The 17,411-nt window shown below is 48.5% G+C and overlaps 1 protein-coding gene across 6 annotated transcripts in view; it reads right to left on the bottom strand.

Annotated features, from left to right (window-relative positions):
• Nucleotides 1-8,249, bottom strand: part of LOC147016124 (uncharacterized) — a 51,066-nt gene extending 42,817 nt beyond the window's left edge. Inside the window, exons 1-2 of one of the 6 annotated variants that reach the window (XM_085848858.1) lie at nucleotides 8,131-8,249; nucleotides 7,956-8,039 (exon numbers count right to left, since the gene is read on the bottom strand). In XM_085848858.1, coding sequence (XP_085704984.1) covers nucleotides 7,956-8,004 — 49 coding nt within the window. In that variant the 5' untranslated portion in view covers nucleotides 8,005-8,039; nucleotides 8,131-8,249. Of the gene's footprint in view, nucleotides 1-274; nucleotides 4,484-7,955 lie in introns of those variants that run through there. The other 5 variants (XM_085848859.1, XM_085848861.1, XM_085848857.1 and 2 more) reach the window with 5 other exon arrangements.
• Between the last annotated feature and the right edge of the window lie 9,162 nt (nucleotides 8,250-17,411).

The following is a 17,411-nucleotide window of genomic DNA, read 5'->3' as shown; positions in this document are numbered from 1 at the left end:
CAGACACAGACACAGACACAGACACAGAGAGAGCAGAAGAAACACCAACAGCAAAGTTGAAGGCCAAGATAGAGACAGACTTGGAAAAACAATGGGTGTGGGGAGGAATGGGGACAGGAGAGGACGCATGACACGGACAACAACATGGATACAGAAGGGAAAACTGGAAATTCAGAAGGAAGAAGGATCGGGGTGAGGGTTAACAAAGGTAGAAAAGATCATGGTTTTGGATTGGGAACGATCTGAGATGGTGGTGGACAGCTACATTGAAGACCTGGAGGGAAGAGTGATATTGAAGAGGGTGTCGAGGTTGGTTCCACAGGTGTGAAAAAATGAGGAACAAACGAGTGGAGGTGAGCAGTGATCCAGGATTTAGGTCGTTTCACCAGAAGGGGGATGATGGTGGACCACGTATGAAGCACTTATCGATGAAGTACTGATGCAGAAACCTGGGATGGGGGTGGGGTTGGACACAGCAAAGAAATAGCAGAGAGCGCAAGACCAGGAAAGGAGGCAGTAAAAGACAGAGAGACAACCGACCTGTCTGTGATGGTGAAGTGATCGGCCTGTAGACTTGTCTTCATGCAATAACCTTGAAGGACTTGGTATGTGAGGCAGGGTAACCAGTCCAGAGGGGAGAGCAGTACTTCGTCAAGCTGCAGATGAAGGCCTTGCAGGTGTATTGAGGAGTTCAGGTGTGCCAAGGTAGGACTTTGTATGACAGAGGATGCCCAGTTGGAGGATGGCTTTGGAAGGAACTTTGAAAAGTGGTTTGCCCAAGAAAGGTTGATAGGCTGATAGCCTATCAACCAAGAAAAGAAGTTTGCCCAAGAAAGAAAGGCTGATAGCAAGACCCAGGAGTTTGAATGACTGAACTTCCTCAAGAGGATTGTTCAGAAAGTAGAAAGGAGGGTTTGCCAGATGGTCCTTTCAGAGGGAGACAGTAAGAGTGTGAGATTTCTCAGCATTGAAAGACATATTCCAAGTGTTTGACCAGATTGTGATTGTTTTCAAGGTCTGAAGAGAGGGAAAAGGCTGCAGCCTGTCCATCTGAAGGATGAGAGATGTCATGGCAGAAAGTGGAGTAATCAGCAAATTTGTAAAGAGGATTTTCCAGAGAGTCAGCGAGATCATTGATGAACATCAGAAAGAGCACGAAAATGGATTTAATTTAAATTTTTCGTCACCGATCCACATAAAATACCTCACAATGACAAAGTGAAAACGTGTGTTTAGAATTTTTTACGAACTTATTAAAAACGAAAAGCAGAAATGTGTTGCATCAATAAGTATTCAACGCCCTTTCGTATGACACTCCAAATTGAGCTCAGGTGCATCCAATTTCCTTTGATCAGCCTTGAGAGGTTTCCAACTTGATGGAAGTCCACCTGTGGGCAATTCAATTGACTGGACATGATTTATAAGGAAACACACCTTTCAATATAAGGTCCCAAAGTTGACAGTGCACGTCAGGACAAAAACTCGACAACGAAGTCCAAGGAACTGTTCATAGAACTCCAAGGAGACCGAGATCTGGGGAAGTATATAAAACCGTTTCTAGAGTGTTGGAAGTTTCCAAGAGCACAGTGAGCTCCACCATTAGGAAATGGAAGGAAAATAAATAAATAAATAAATAAATAAATAAAGAACTACCCAGACTCTTCCGAGAGCAACCAAGCCGTCTGACCAAACTGAGCAACTTGGCAAGAAGGACTGTGGTCAGGGAGGTGACGAAGAACCCAATGAGCACTCTGACAGAACTACAAAGTTCCTTGGTTGAGATGGGAGAACTGTTGAGAGAGGAGATAGTTGAGATCAGCCACTCCTGAGAAAAAGGCACATGACAGCACACCTGGAGTTTGCTTTTTTCAAGTTTTCAATTTTGTTTTATTGACAGACAGCTAGACCGAGACAGTAAAGTACGTATGCAATCGGGACGACATTGTGTACAATTTGCCAAATTTAGAGCCAAAGTACTAGTATTGTTGCGGAAATGGCCCTTAGCGTGTTATTAAATATAGGATTAGCCCAGATTCCCCCTTACATGCATGTTTCGTCAGGTCGTTCGGTGATTGGACATTACATGTGTCGGGAGGTGTAGCAGGCTGTCCAGTGTTCGTACAGTGGTGGTGGACCAGGAGACGCCTTGCTAATTTTTCCTTCCTCTCTCCGAACTAGCCCCACCCAGCGCTCTGAGAGTGTCGGTCGGCGAGACGTGTCGGCAGCCGATTGGTGGAGGGCAGCTGCAATCTCGAGCGATGGACCAATCGCGGGTCCCCGGGGGAGTGTCCAAGGTGTGCGCCCCAAGAAGGAAAGGGTGGAACTGCCCGAGTGTGGAGTCGCGATCTGCTGTATAAAGGTGAAACTGCCCGAGCGTCGAGTCGGGCGATCGGCAGTAAGAGGAACTGCATGAAAGTTTTTGCGATCGGCTTTGGAAAGAAGAGCGAGCCCCAGGAAGGCAGGAGGAACTGCATGAGGGGAGTTGGGGATCGGCTTTCTGAGGAGGTCATTGACAGGTTCATCCAGAGCCCAGTGATGGAGCCTCTGACTGTCCCTACTCACTGCACGGCTCGAAAATGTCTTGTCATACCGTCGATCCCCCTTTGGAGCCCACCACCCCGATTTGGCCTAATCTGGTGAGCAAGCCAGGCCTGGACCTTGTGAAAAGCCAGCTGGAGCACACCGTGGATCTTCCGCTCTTGTGCCGTCGACCTTACGGGGGCTGAACGCGCTGACGCTGGTGCACAAACGGTGCCGGGAGAAGGAGTATGAGTGCCATTTTGCCAGGCTGCATGCTCGAGCTGGGTGCTCGAATCCATTGACATTGGCTTGTCATGAGCCGCATTCGTGCCTTTGACACTTTCCCCTCGTCCATGAGGCATCACCAAGTACTTTGTGTATGGTCTGCATGTTGTCTAAGGTTTATCTCGCTAGGGTTCCCTTCGAAAACCGTAATCCGTAGCTCCCTAGTTAAGAGCGGGTTATTGATTAATAATAACGTTAGTGAATGCTTTGCTTGTGTTGTGTTCCCCGATGTGTCCCCAATAAATCTGGCCGATTCATATGAAAGTTACCGCTTTGAGTTTATTCGTGCCGTGCTGAGGAACAATTCGCTCGATTTGTATTTAAAACCAAAATGGTTACGGACTTGCAGACTTTGCTCGGTCTCTGACAAACCCAGTTTGTAACCGGGGTCTATTTCCCCAACTGGCAAGGCACAGGTGTATTTTGGTATCGTGATCTGAGGCGCGTAACCCGAGACCTGTGCCGAGCCAGCCGGCGTTATAACCCCGGAGACGGCGGTGCTGTTAAGTGATGCCGAATCTTCAACATTCGCCTGTCAAGAGGAGGGTGCGAATCCCGCCACCGCCGAATCCTTTACAGTATAACTGCAGGTTCACGCTCCGATCAGTGTTCAAAATATTTAATTAAATATTAATTACGTAATTCCACGATCATGGGCTAACAGACGGACAGATTGAACCAATTGGTCAACCCCACTCTGCATTGCATGTGTGGGGTAAAAACTACTTAACATGTAAAGGGAGGTGGAGGAGAAGGAGTCAGATCGCCAAGAGATAAAACATGGGACAGGAGGTCATCACTGCTCGGTTGATGATGCACAAGAACAAAAAAAAGAAACTGCGATAACCCAAACTAGTGAAGTTGAACCTTCTAAGAGGGAAGACTCACTTGTGGATCAAACAAAGACCTACACAACTCTATACGAGACACTTATGAGCGACTAGCAGCTTAAATCTCCCAATAACTCACATAGAGTGAAGAAAGCTGTTAGAAAACGCCATTCAGCCTAAACCAGGGGTCGGCAACCTGCGGCTCTTGAAGGACTTAAGTGCGGCTCCCAAGTCTGATCGATAAAATTCCCCTTTTTCTCATTATAAATTAATTTTTTTATGAGCATCGTGAAAGGATAAAAATAATACTTGAGAACGTTGGCAGTGATAAACAGGAACATGCATCAGATTGCAGACTAATTCTGCGAGCAAGACTTGCACGTTGTGCTCCACGCACAGCCTGCTCTCCATTAAGCCGTTATTTTCGTCATCTTGTCGGCAATATTATTGCTTAAACCCGTTTCGCAGTCTCAGTTTACCATTGGAACGCCCCGTCTTAAAAGTTAGCGACACCCTGATCCTCACTGGGCAGGTAAGCGAAAATCCCATCACGAACGACTTGCATGCAAATAAGAAACGAGATGCTGCTTTGATGGAGGAAGCACGTGCGTGTGACGTCACCACGTTTGCTGTCTGCGATCTTGGAGTACCAACAAACAAAACAAACCACACGTGCACCGCATCATTGTATTTACATTTGTTAAAATGGTGAATTTTTGCTAAATATTTGGTTGTGGAAATTATTTTTGCCAAACTTGGAGGCTTGACTTGCGAGTTATGAGGGATGTTCAAGAGGGATTCGGAATGAGATTGTCACGTCCAAGAAAGTGTGTGTGTGTGTGTGTGTGCGTGTGCGTGTGCGTGTGCGTGTGCGTGTGTGTGTGTGTGTGTGTGTGTGTGTGTGTGTGTGTGTGTGTGTGTGTGTGTGTGTGTGTGTGTGTGTGTGTGTGTGTGTGTGTGTGTGTGTGTGTGTGTGTGAGATTCGATGATGAAATGTCCACCTATGGAGAAGCATTTCCGAAGTGATGCACAAGGGGAATTCCACGTCATGACATGGCAGGACATGACTCACACCCTCCTCATTTGCTTTCGCAATACATCAGGGAATGCAATGAATGTATCAGGTATGCACAGGGTGTTGTCGGCCCAACAGGTGGTTCACTGTGTGTGAACGTGTAGGTCAGTGGTCGGCAACCCAAATAACGAGGAGCCATTTTTAAAAAATCTGGTCAGAAACCTGATATGTGAAGAGCCGCAATGCACATAGACCTTGTTTCAATAATTGAATAACAGGACAAAGACACAAATATATATATATATATATATATATATATATATATATATATATATATATATATATATATATATATATATATTAATGTTTATTGAGTTGGTATCAATGAAAGGGGCCATGAAATGTTCTTCAGTACATCGAGTCGGTTTACCTATATTTACCGGCACCACCAAAGGTGGAAGGAGGTTATGTTTTCACCTCTGTGTGTCTGTCTGTTTGTCTGTCCGTCTGTCTGTGTGCAGGATATCTCAAAAAGTTGTGGTCGGATCCGGATGAAATTTTTTTGGGGAGGTTAGGTGTGTGAGGAGGACGAACTGATTAGATTTTGGTGAAGATCCGGCTACTAGAATTTTTCACCATTGAGAGATCTGGCTACAGCGATATATAGCACGATATCTCAAAAAGTTATGCACGGATTCTGCAGAAACTTGGTCGACAGGTTAGGTGTGTGACGAGGACGAATTCAGTTTTGGTGAAGATCCAAATCCACTTTCAGATAGCAGAATTTTTCAATTAATAAAGTGATTCTTCACCATTGAGTGATGGGGCCAAAAACTATATTTATATATATATGTACACACACACCCTTCAAGAATAAAGTGAAAATATCTTGCAAGAGAAGAGTTCTGAAGCTGAAGAGTACTCATTGTAATTGGAGCAATGGTAATGATAAAGAAGAAGCTCACAAAGATCCTCCAAACCATCCCTGGGAACATCACCACAAGAGAATTGCAGTTAGAGGTTGTGGGGTGGGGGAGGGGGGCTTCAGTGACAATCCTAAAAAGAGCCCTTGCGACAAAACTTTGAAAACAAGAAAACTTCACAACTTGGTTCATGAATCCGGATCCTTCACCGAAACAAAGGTGGATACTCCGAGTCCTGGGAGGACTCTGTTCTACATTCTGAAACTCAAATTTTAACACACACACACACACACACACACACACACACACACACACACACACACACACACACACACACACACACACACACACACTCTATATCCACAACGGGTGGTCTCGGTACAACATCTCTCCATTGTCGAGGATCACTTGGATTCGTCCATTGTACATTTACTTTCAGCCAATCAGACAACAAAAACAGGTCATGGGTCACGGTCACCCTCCCCTCCCCTGCCCACAAGTTTTGAACGGACAAGACGCTGAAACAGTCGGATCGAACATTATTATTAAAATCGACGATCGAAGGACAAAAGGAAGATCCCGATGAACGTAAACACAATTATTAATGGAAAGGTTGAGAAAGGTAAACAACCAGGCCAATGGCCGGAGCCCTTCACCACCACCACTACTACTACCACCACTACCACCTGGGCCACCGTCGGAGCCCTTCACCACCACCACTACTACTACCACCACTACCACCTGGGCCATCGTCGGAGCCCTTCACCACCAACCACCACTACTACCACTACCACCTGGGCCACCGTCGGAGCCCTTCACCACCACCACCACTACTACCACTACCACCTGGGCCATCGTCGGAGCCCTTCACCACCAACCACCACTACTACCACTACCACCTGGGCCACCGTCAGAGCCCTTCACCACCACCACTACTACTACTACCACCACTACCACCTGGGCCATCGTCGGAGCCCTTCACCACCAACCACCACTACTACCACTACCACCTGGGCCACCGTCGGAGCCCTTCACCACCACCACTACTACTACCACCACTACCACCTGGGCCACCGTCGGAGCCCTTCACCACCACCACTACTACTACCACCACTACCACCTGGGCCATCGTCGGAGCCCTTCACCACCAACCACCACTACTACCACCTGGGCCACCGTCGGAGCCCTTCACCACCACCACTACTACTACCACCACTACCACCTGGGCCACCGTCAGAGCCCTTCACCGCCACCACTACTACTACCACTACCACCTGGGCCATCGTCGGAGCCCTTCACCACCAACCACCACTACCATCACTACCACCTGGGCCACCGTCGGAGCCCTTCACTGCCACCACCACTACTACCACTACCACCTGGCCCCCCGTCGGACCCCTTCACCACCAACCACCACTACTACCACTACCACCTGGGCCACCGTCGGAGCCCTTCACCATCAATCACCACCCACTACTACTACCACCACTACCACCTGGGCCATCGTCGGAGCCCTTCACCACCAACCACCACTACTACCACCTGGGCCACCGTCGGAGCCCTTCACCACCACCACTACTACTACCACCACTACCACCTGGGCCACCGTCAGAGCCCTTCACCACCACCACTACTACTACCACCACTACCACCTGGGCGATCGTCGGAGCCCTTCACCACCAACCACCACTACTACCACTACCACCTGGGCCACCGTCGGAGCCCTTCACTGCCACCACCACTACTACCACTACCACCTGGGCCACCGTCAGAGCCCTTCACCACCACCACTACTACTACCACCACTACCACCTGGGCCATCGTCGGAGCCCTTCACCACCAACCACCACCACTACTACCACTACCACCTGGGCCACCGTCGGAGCCCTTCACCACCAACCACCACTACTACCACTACCACCTGGGCCACCGTCGGAGCCCTTCACTGCCACCACCACTACTGCCACCACTACCACCTGGGCCACCGTCGGAGCCCTTCACTGCCACCACCACTACTGCCACCACTACCACCTGGGCCACCGTCGGAGCCCTTCACAATCACCTGGGCCACCATCGGAGCTCTTTACCACCACCAGAACCACTCACCGAAACCCCTCAACCAACGGCCGGACCCCTCCACCACCACCACCTGTGCCACGGGCCTGCCCGCCGTGAGGACACGAGAAAATCACAAAAGACCAAGAAAAACAAACACTGTGTCTGTATCTCTGTGTCCCTCCCTCTCCATCTCCACGTCCTCCGGTTCCCACATTATCCGCCGAATCGCCAATAAGGCTTCGGGCGACACTTGTCCCAACAAGAGAACCTTCACATTCGAGTCCCTTCGACAGATCATCCGAATGAGAGACCGTTTCCACTCACCCTCACCCAGACCCAGAAGGTGCAAGGCCTGCCGATAAGAGAGGCCCATGGCGGCCGCGGTCAGCCCTGTGCGCTCGCTCGGTTCTGGAGGTGGGCGGGAAAGGGAAGACGATGTTTTCAAACGAAACGATTCACCGTCTCGTGGACTTTATATTAAAACAAACTCTCATTTCACCGGCATTAGTACGATTCAGCACATCAAGTGTAAATCCGTGGTTATCGGACGTGACGAGCGAACAGGACGTCGAACATACACCGACCCGAAATGCCAGCAGAACAAAAACACCGGAAGTGGGAAACATATTACTGTGCGGAGTTTCGAAACCGGAAGAGGAAAGCATAATCAAAGTAATCCTGCACCTGAAGAGTTTTAATTTAAAGCTTCTGAAATGGAAACGAGAGAAGAACCTTCAGAGTGTAGGCTTTATTCCATTTGATTGGAGCCGCTTCTACGGGCACACCAGGGAATACAGGCGCAGCAAGGAGTACATAAGCAGTAAGGTACACACGCGCAACTAATCACCGCAAAATAAATCAGTATTATATATCAATCAGTGTTCTCACCATTCAATGAGCACCAAGTGAGCCGGCGACATAAAACGACAATGCCCCAGGGACAAAACCCCCCGACCGTGCCGAACCTCAGCTTTATCTCTTCCGTGCTCGAGCCGTGCAACATGTGATCACACGTCACGTCCTTCAATTCACCACCTTCTCCCCGTCTTTAAAATGTAACTAGAGGCCCAACTAACGCACCATGATTATTTCAGCGCTATAGGAGTATACATTTCAAGCAACGCGAACTATCTAAACTACAGAAGCATACATGCCAAGCAGTGAGGATTATTTTGAGTTGTAGGAGCATGGTAATGAGCATCGATATATTATGTAACGAGCATATAGGAGCATGAGCATCGAGGATGCCGATAATCCCCTTTACAGATCGAGTCGGCGAGGGGGTATTATCCGTCGACCTCTCCAGGAGTAGATGGCGGTTTCACTTGAGGGAGGCTTCCGATCCTCTTGGTGAGCCTCGACTCGTGCCGGGGATGACTCCCCGATCGCTCTCGGGTGGAACACGGTAGCTCCGTCGTCTCCCTTCTCGGGTGGAGTCCCTGGGGGGGGAACACCTGGGGAGGGATGTCAGAGGGAGGAGTGCCAGATGGTGGTGTACCTGCGGGAGGAGTACCTGAGGGAGCCAAATGGCGAACCGACACAGTGGTCTCCCTGCCATCCGGGAGCCTGACATGAGCATACTCTGGATTAGTATCGATGAGTTCGACCTCTTCCACCATGGGTTCATACTTGCTTTGTCGTACCGGGCGTTTCATGAACACTGTTCCAGGATGGGTTAGCCAGTTGGGCACCGATTGGCCGTCAACATAACGTCGTTGGTGAGTAAACATTCGTTCGTGAGGAGTTGCATTGGTGGACGTGCAGAGCAAAGAGCAAATGGAATTCAGAGCGTCGAGAAGGGTAACCTCCCACTGCTCGGGCCCCAGTCCTCTCGATTTCAGCGCCAGAGTTACGGCTTTCCAAATAACTCCATTATATCGTTCCACCTGCCCATTACTCTGTGGGTTGTAACCCGTCGTTCGACTAGTCGCTATGCCGTGCTCTAATAGGAATTGTTTTAGCCCGGCCGACATGAAACACGGCCCTCTGTCTGAATGTATGTACGAAGGTTTCCCAAACATAGCGAAGAGGTCAGACAGACATTTCACGACAGTGCCCGAGGTCATATCCGAGCACGGAAACGCGAAAGGGAACCTTGAATATTTGTCAACAACAGTGAATATGTATCTGTTGTCTGTCTCGGTCGGCAGGGGCCCTTTGAAGTCAATGTTTAGTCTCTCGAAGGGAGAAGTGGCCTTGATCAGTCTGCCAGAAGCCGCACCATAGAATCTGGGTTTTAGTTCAGCACAAACAGGGCATGAAGCATTCATTTGTTTAATATCCTCAATAGAATAGGGAAGGTTCTGTCTGCGCACGAAATGTGCCATTCTGGTTACCCCCAGGTGGCACAGAGACACATGGAGGTCTTGCAAAGCCCGACTGATTGTCGCCGAACAGTAGACCCGAGAGAAGGTATCTGCAGCAGGGTTTTCCCTCCCGGGCCGGTAAACAATGTCGTAACTATAGCAAGCTAGGTCTATCCGCCATCTCATAATTTTTTCATTCTTAATTTTCCCGTTATTTTTCCCATCAAACATGAATGCCACGGATCGTTGGTCCGTAACGAGCGTGAAGTGGTTTCCCAGTAAATAATGTCTCCATTTACGCAGCGCTTCGACGATGGCGTACGCTTCCTTCTCTATTGCCGAGTGTCTCTGCTCGCTTCCAGAAAGAGTTCTCGAGACGAACGCGACCGGCCGCCCAGACTGATTAAGCGTAGCAGCTATCGCGTGATCTGAAGCATCTGTTTCCACCACGAAGGGCACCGAGCTATCGATCGATAATACCACGGAATTACTGATATCATCTTTGAGGTTGTGGAAAGCTGTTACAACAGCGGCATCTGGTGGAAAGTTTTTGCAATGCACTCGGGGATGTATTTTCTCGGAGTATTGCGAAATCCATCTTGCATAGTAAGCGAACATGCCGATCACCCGGCGCATTGTCTGCAGGTCCTGAGGTGGGGGTAGCTCACGAAGTGGGCGCAATCGTTCAGGATCAGGCTTAATCGTGCCATCGGTTATTGTGTAGCCGAGAAGGTCAATTGACCTTGCCGAGAATACGCATTTCTCGTAGTTGAGAGTCAGATTATATTTTCTAGCAATGCTCAAGAATCTGTCCAGATTCATGTCATGTTCCCCCTGATCCCTACCGCACACTGTGACATTGTCCACGTAAACAAAAGTGTCTTTGAGGTTTTCATCTGAGATGATGTCGTCCATAACCCGTTGGAAGCAAGCTACTCCATTTGTGACACCGAACGGAATCCTCCTGAATTGGTAGAGGCGCCTACCTGCCTGAAATGCGGTGTAAGGTTTGTCTTCCTCTCGGATGGGAATTTGATGATAGGCGCTTCGCAAATCGATGGTGCTGAATATCTTATAATTGGCCACGCATTCGACCATCTCGTCTATGCACGGCAAAGGGTAGGCGTCGGGTTGGGTGAAGCGATTGACTGTTTGGGAATAATCGACAACCATTCGTTTCTTATGGTTCTGGCTGCTGGTCACCAACACCTGTGCGCGCCATGGCGAATCGCTCGGTTCTATAATTCCTTCTTCCAGTAATCGCTTGGTCTCTGAGGCGATGAAATTCATGTCAGCAGTGGTATATCGCCGCGATTTGATCGCTATCAGTTTGCAGACCGGCGACAAGTTAGCGAACAGCTGGGGGGACGTTACCTCTGCGGTGGTCAACGCATTTAAAATTAGACGAGGTTTGCTTCCTCCAAAGGGTATTTCGACGCTCGTGTGCTGCTTGAGGACATTATGACCCAGAATTACGTCTGCGCATAAATCACGAAGCACCAGTACCCTTACATCCCGATGCGTGTACCCTTTTACGTCCAATTCAACATTGCAGTGCCCTCGTACGCGGGACTGTAGTGATGTGGCGGCCATGCATACCGTATTGTCTGTCGGGTGGATCTTCCATTTCCTGCCCTTCACTAGCGAGCTGTTGACGAAACTCTCAGAGCTACCGGTATCAATCAGAGCCTCAGCCATATGCCCGTTTATTCGTACGTTGATGATAGCCTTGGATAGATTCCCCGGGGAGGCTGCAGTTAGTTTCTTTTGCGAGTAGAGAGCCGCAGAAGTGGGTTTATTTCTCCTTAGAGTAGATTTACATACCCTGGCATAATGCCCTTTCTTGTCACAATTCATGCATGTGGCATCTCTGGCGGGGCATTTGTGGCGGGGTGTCTTTGGTAACCACAAAAGAAGCATTTACCAACCGGAGTAGTTGCTGAGGAGTTTGACGTGGTCTGGGTATCCGGCTCCTCGGGTTTTTCTCCATCCCCTGTGTCAGGCTGTGTCTGTGTCTGTGGGGTTCCTTGAGTTTCCACCGTAGCAGCGTTCATTAGCAGCATCGGTGTCCCAAATGACTCAGATTGCTGCTGAGCCGTATCCATCGCTCGAGCCTGATCGACTACCTTTTCAAGAGTGGGTTGCGCTTTCTCCAGTAAGCGTTGCCGTATGTGGGCTGACCTGAGCCCTTGGATGAATGCCTCTCGGGTTGCTTCATCTCGGTGTTCCTCGGCGGTTACGGCCCGGAAACTGCAGTCTTTTCCCAACTGCCTCAGAGCTTGCAGGAACTGATCGATGGTCTCCCCTGCTTGCTTGCGTGTGTTGAGAAGATGTCGTATGTATACCTCGTTCTTGCGCTTCACGTAGAGCGCCTGCAGCACATCGATCGCTGCTTCGTAGGTGTCACACTCAGAGAAGAGCCTGTATACGCTGGGCGAGACATGATTCACGAGGGCGGCCAATTTGTCGGCTCCCTCTTCGATGATGGTCAGATAGTGTGAGAAGGAACGGAACCAATGCGACCATTTCATTTCTGAGTCAGTCGCGTTTGGGTCTGCGTCGAACCTTTCTGGTTTGTAGATCTTGTCCATCGTTGGTTGAGAGAGCCGAGAAAACCAAATGGAATAAATTGAAATGAAAGCGAGAGAAGAACCTTCAGAGTGTAGGCTTTATTCCATTTGATTGAAGCCGCTTCTACGGGCACATCAGGGAATACAGGTGCAGCAAGGAGTACATAAGCAGTAATGTATACACGTGCAACTAATCACCGCAAAATAAATCAGTATAAGCACGGAGTCCGATATACTCTCAATTCTCACCATTCAACGAGCACCAAGTGAACCGCCGACATAAAACGACAATGCCCCTGGGACAATCCCCCCGACCGTGCCGAACCTCAGCTTTATCTCTTCTGTGCTCGAGCCGTGCAACATGTGATCACACGTCACGACCTTCAATTCACCACAGCTTCCAATGAAATACCGCGTCGTGTACATATTAGTCTTCAGGAATGTGTTGCGCGAGTCAGCGGATTCCTTGATTCATCGCACTCGAACAAGCACTTGGAACGGAACGGAGTGCTCGGCAACGCTGAACAACACGGCGGTCTCCGTGTAAAACAATTGTTATCGTGGTACTTGAGGAAATGTTTTCAGTTTTACTCGATCGTCGTGAGACGACGACTTTCCCCAAACGAATTGATTGCGTTCACAGCAGTTACAGAGTACGAGAACGAGGAAAAAGAAAAACTAAATAAATGAGGTCAGAAGGAGAAACTCCCTGCCAAGCTTATCTATACACCCTACCACTGTGCCTTTTTTTTGGGGGGGGGGGTTTGCATGTTTGTACGAAGAATGAGGATGGAAAGTAAAGTCAAAAACTAAACTATAAAATGCACGTTTCACTCATATTATGAGTAAACAGAACAAGCGGTATGCATCTGAACATCTCATTGGTTGTGTCCTCTTGCATCCGACTACGGCGGCCATTTTGGTTGACAAAACGGACTACCTTTTAATCGCTTGCTCCACTTTCCGAGCGGCTTGCAAAGCGGTTAATGCGGAACGCCTGGCGTGGAAAGCGATAGCAAGCATACGGAACACCATGGGTCTGTGTCTGTCTGTGTGTGTGTGTGTGTGTGTGTGCGTGCGTGCGTGCGTGCGTGTGCGTGACCACTGTTTCTCGACAACCACTGGTCCGATCTAATTGAAACTTGCCAGGTATATTGCTGTGGACCTGAGTACGTGCCTTTTCAAGGTTTGATATTAATCGGACAAGTGGTTCCCAAGTTATGACCATTTATTTACCAAACCAATGACAAGACACGTTCCTGCGTAGGCATGGCCGATGGGGAAAGGACGCCTTAGTTACCGTGGCGTAGGAGTGGCAATGGTCAATGGCAGCGAATGTCATGGCAAGCAAAGACAGGGAGGTAAACTTTATTTTAATTAACTCTGTGTGTAGAAGTATCACAGCAGTTGTTACTTCAATACAAGCGATAATTCGTGGAATGCATGTGAACATTCTGTACGGGCACACACCGCCTCCGCATAGTGATGACTTGGTGTTTTCTAATAATTTCTTGATTTCTTATGCACATTTATAGATAAACACAATGCCCCAATCCAGTCGTCGTTTACGAGAGCGAAGGAACGGCCTGTGTAGTTGTTTGAAAGTTTTTTGTTTTGGGGGGGTTGCACATACGGGCACGCGAGAGCGAAGGAATGGCCTGTGTGTTTGTTTGAAAGCTTTTTGTTTTGGGGGGGTTGCACGTACGGGCACGCAAGAGCTAAGGAACGGCCTGTGTGGTTGTTTCTGGCTCATGGTTTGAAAGTTTTTTTTTTATTTTTTGGGGTTTGCACGTACGGCCACCCGAGAGCGAAGTAACGGCCTGTGTGGTTGTTTCTGGGTCATGGTTTGAAAGTTTTTTTTTTTGCACATACGGCCACGTACTCGTCTATCTATAATTCCAGGTGTGTGTGCGAGAGAGAGAGAGAGAGAGAGAGAGAGAGAGAGAGAGAGAGAGAGAGAGAGAGAGAGAGAGAGAGAGAGAGAGAGAGAGAGAGAGAGAGAGAGAGAGAGAGAGAGAGAGAGAGAGAGAGAGAGAGAGAGAGAGAGAGAGAGAGAGAGAGAGAGAGAGAGAGAGAGAGAGAGAGAGAGAGAGAGAGAGAGAGAGAGAGAGAGAGAGAGAGAGAGAGAGAGAGAGAGAGAGAGAGAGAGAGAGAGAGAGAGAGAGAGAGAGAGAGAGAGAGAGAGAGAGAGAGAGAGAGAGAGAGAGAGAGAGAGAGAGAGAGAGAGAGAGAGAGAGAGAGAGAGAGAGAGAGAGAGAGAGAGAGAGAGAGAGAGAGAGAGAGAGAGAGAGAGAGAGAGAGAGAGAGAGAGAGAGAGAGAGAGAGAGAGAGAGAGAGAGAGAGAGAGAGAGAGAGAGAGAGAGAGAGAGAGAGAGAGAGAGAGAGAGAGAGAGAGAGAGAGAGAGAGAGAGATATATATATATATAGACCACTGTTTCTCGACAACCACTAGTCCGATCTAATTGAAACTTGCCAGGTATATTGCTGGGGACCTGTGGATGTGCCTTTTTAAGGTTTGATATTAATCGGACAAGTGGTTCCCAAGTTATGGCCATTTATTTACCAAACCAATAACAGGACACGTTGCTGCGTCGGGATGGCCGATGGGGGAAGAGATGTTACAACGTACGGACTTCGGGATAGTGACGACTTACTGTATTCTTTCTCGACTTACTTTATTCTTTCTTTCTCGATAAATTATAGAGATAAACATGCACGTACAGGCACGTACTTGTATTTACAAAAGACAGAATGTCTGGGGGTGGTGCATCATGGAGAATGCTGATTGCATTGTGATGATACTTTGTGATGGCCCATTATATCTCAGCTCTAAAGGTTCATGGTGGTGGCCATGCCGAGAGCACCACATTTAGAAACATTCTCACTGAGCCTTTGCAGCTAACCAAACTACGATACCTTTCCCTAAATGAGGATGTGGAGACCCTACGTGACTACGTCATCTGGTTTCCATTCACCTGAGCAAACCACAATTCTTCTTCTTCTTCATTTACCTTTTACATGGGGGGGGGGGGGCAATGAAGCCGAATGGCAATCCGGTACCAAATCTCAAATACTCCTTCACTACCTTGTATCCTCAGGCAACGCTTTCCGATCAACAAAGGAGAGACCACACAGGGAGATGCACGACCCCCCTCCCTCGTCAAACGCAAGCCATCAAACACCATGAGCCTCATAACGATGAACAGTCCCAGTCTCGGAACACTAATAACAACATGGACAGTGTTGACCATCAATGTTTTGCTGACTTCGTCACTGAAGGCGAACGGAGGTCGTTTTCAACAGTCTGCAAGCACGACATCTCAAAAAAAGTTGTCGAAGAGTTGTGACCACTTGGTGGACGAGAGCAAGCCAATTCGATTTTAGTTCAGGTCCCACTCCAGATCAGGCCCATCGGTGAGATACAAATGGTAAAGTGCTCAGCCTGGCGGAGGTGTTTGCGTTCCACAGAGTGACCGTTCGAGTATTTAATGCGATAAACACTCCCGAAAAGTCACGAGATGAAGCATTCTCTCAGGTAAACCCACACGTGTCTTCACAATAGACCAAGCACTTATCTGTCCTGAAAAGGAGACACCATCCCTTTGTGCCCGTTCCCTCAGAAGTCCTTTCCAGAGGAATTCAGCAAAACAAACATCCTCCTCATGTGACACTTCTTCGCCCACTCATGTTAAGCTTACAATGGGACTCTGATCAACTGTCACCACTGTTAACATCCAATGAATGTTCGCTTCTTTGTTTTCCACCCAGCCATCCTCGGACTATTCTTTTTTCCGACATAAAAAGTTAAATCTGGAGAAAGAGCAAGAACAACAGATCAGGACTGAACAGGTGGAACATAAGGAGGTATGGGAAGACACCAACTGCAGGGTTGAAGGAGACTCAGACAAATATATGGGGAATAAGGGTGGGGGGGGAGGAGGGGACACACGGGGTGGACAAGGTGGATACAGAAGCAAACTTAGGAAACAAAAGTTGAACATTTGGGGTGAGGTGGCCATGCGGTGGGGGAGGGAGGCAACAGGGGGTTGAAAAGATCATGGTTTGGGATTGGTGATGATCCGAGATGGTGGTGAAGAAGCCCTAAAGGGAAGAATGAGATTGAATAGAATGTGAACGTTTGTTCCACAGGTGAGAAAAAAAGAAAAAAGAAGAGGAACAAATGAGTGGAAGTGAGCAGTGATCCTGCATTTTAGGAGTTTCACCAGAAAGGGTTTGCTGGCAGACCGCATTTGTCCTGCTGTGTGTGCATAAACCGAACAGGGATGTGGGGGTTAGAGCTGGGGGATGGGGAGGGCACGGAAAGAGCAGAGGGTGCAAGACCAGAGGGAGGTGGAAGAACATAAACACCAGCTGACCTGTCTGATATGAAAGTGATAAGCCCATAGACTCTGCTTTGTTGCAGGAGATTCTAATAATCTTTAAGGCCTTGGTTTCCATGGCATCAAGCTGAGCAAGGCGTGAGGCAGTGGAACCAGCCAAGAGGGGAGTCATCTTCCATCAAGCTGCGGATGAAGGCCTTGTAGGTGGATCGTAGTTCAGGTGTGCCAAGGAAGGACTTTGCACGACAGAGGATGCCCAATCAGCGTCTGGCTTTGGAGAATAACTTTAAAATACGGTTTGCCCAAAAAAAGATCATGGCTGATAGTGAGACCCAAAGATTTGAATGACTGAACTTCAAGAGGATTATTAAGAAGGTAGAAAGGAGGGTTTGCCAGACGGTTTAGCCAATAGTATTCAATACAGAAATACCATGGTGTGATGGTTGTGTTGTATTATATTACACCAGCTCGAGCATAAAATCCAAGAATCAATGGCACAGAACATAGTACTGGATGAGCAAGAGTTAGCTCGTTCATCACAAAAATGCTGCAGTACTACAAATG

Source organism: Eptatretus burgeri, chromosome 12 (genome assembly GCF_056783735.1).
Source record: "Eptatretus burgeri isolate ZD-2024b chromosome 12, Ebu_testis_v1, whole genome shotgun sequence".
Lineage (NCBI taxonomy): Eukaryota > Metazoa > Chordata > Myxini > Myxiniformes > Myxinidae > Eptatretus > Eptatretus burgeri.
This window is presented reverse-complemented; position numbering and strand designations above follow the sequence as displayed.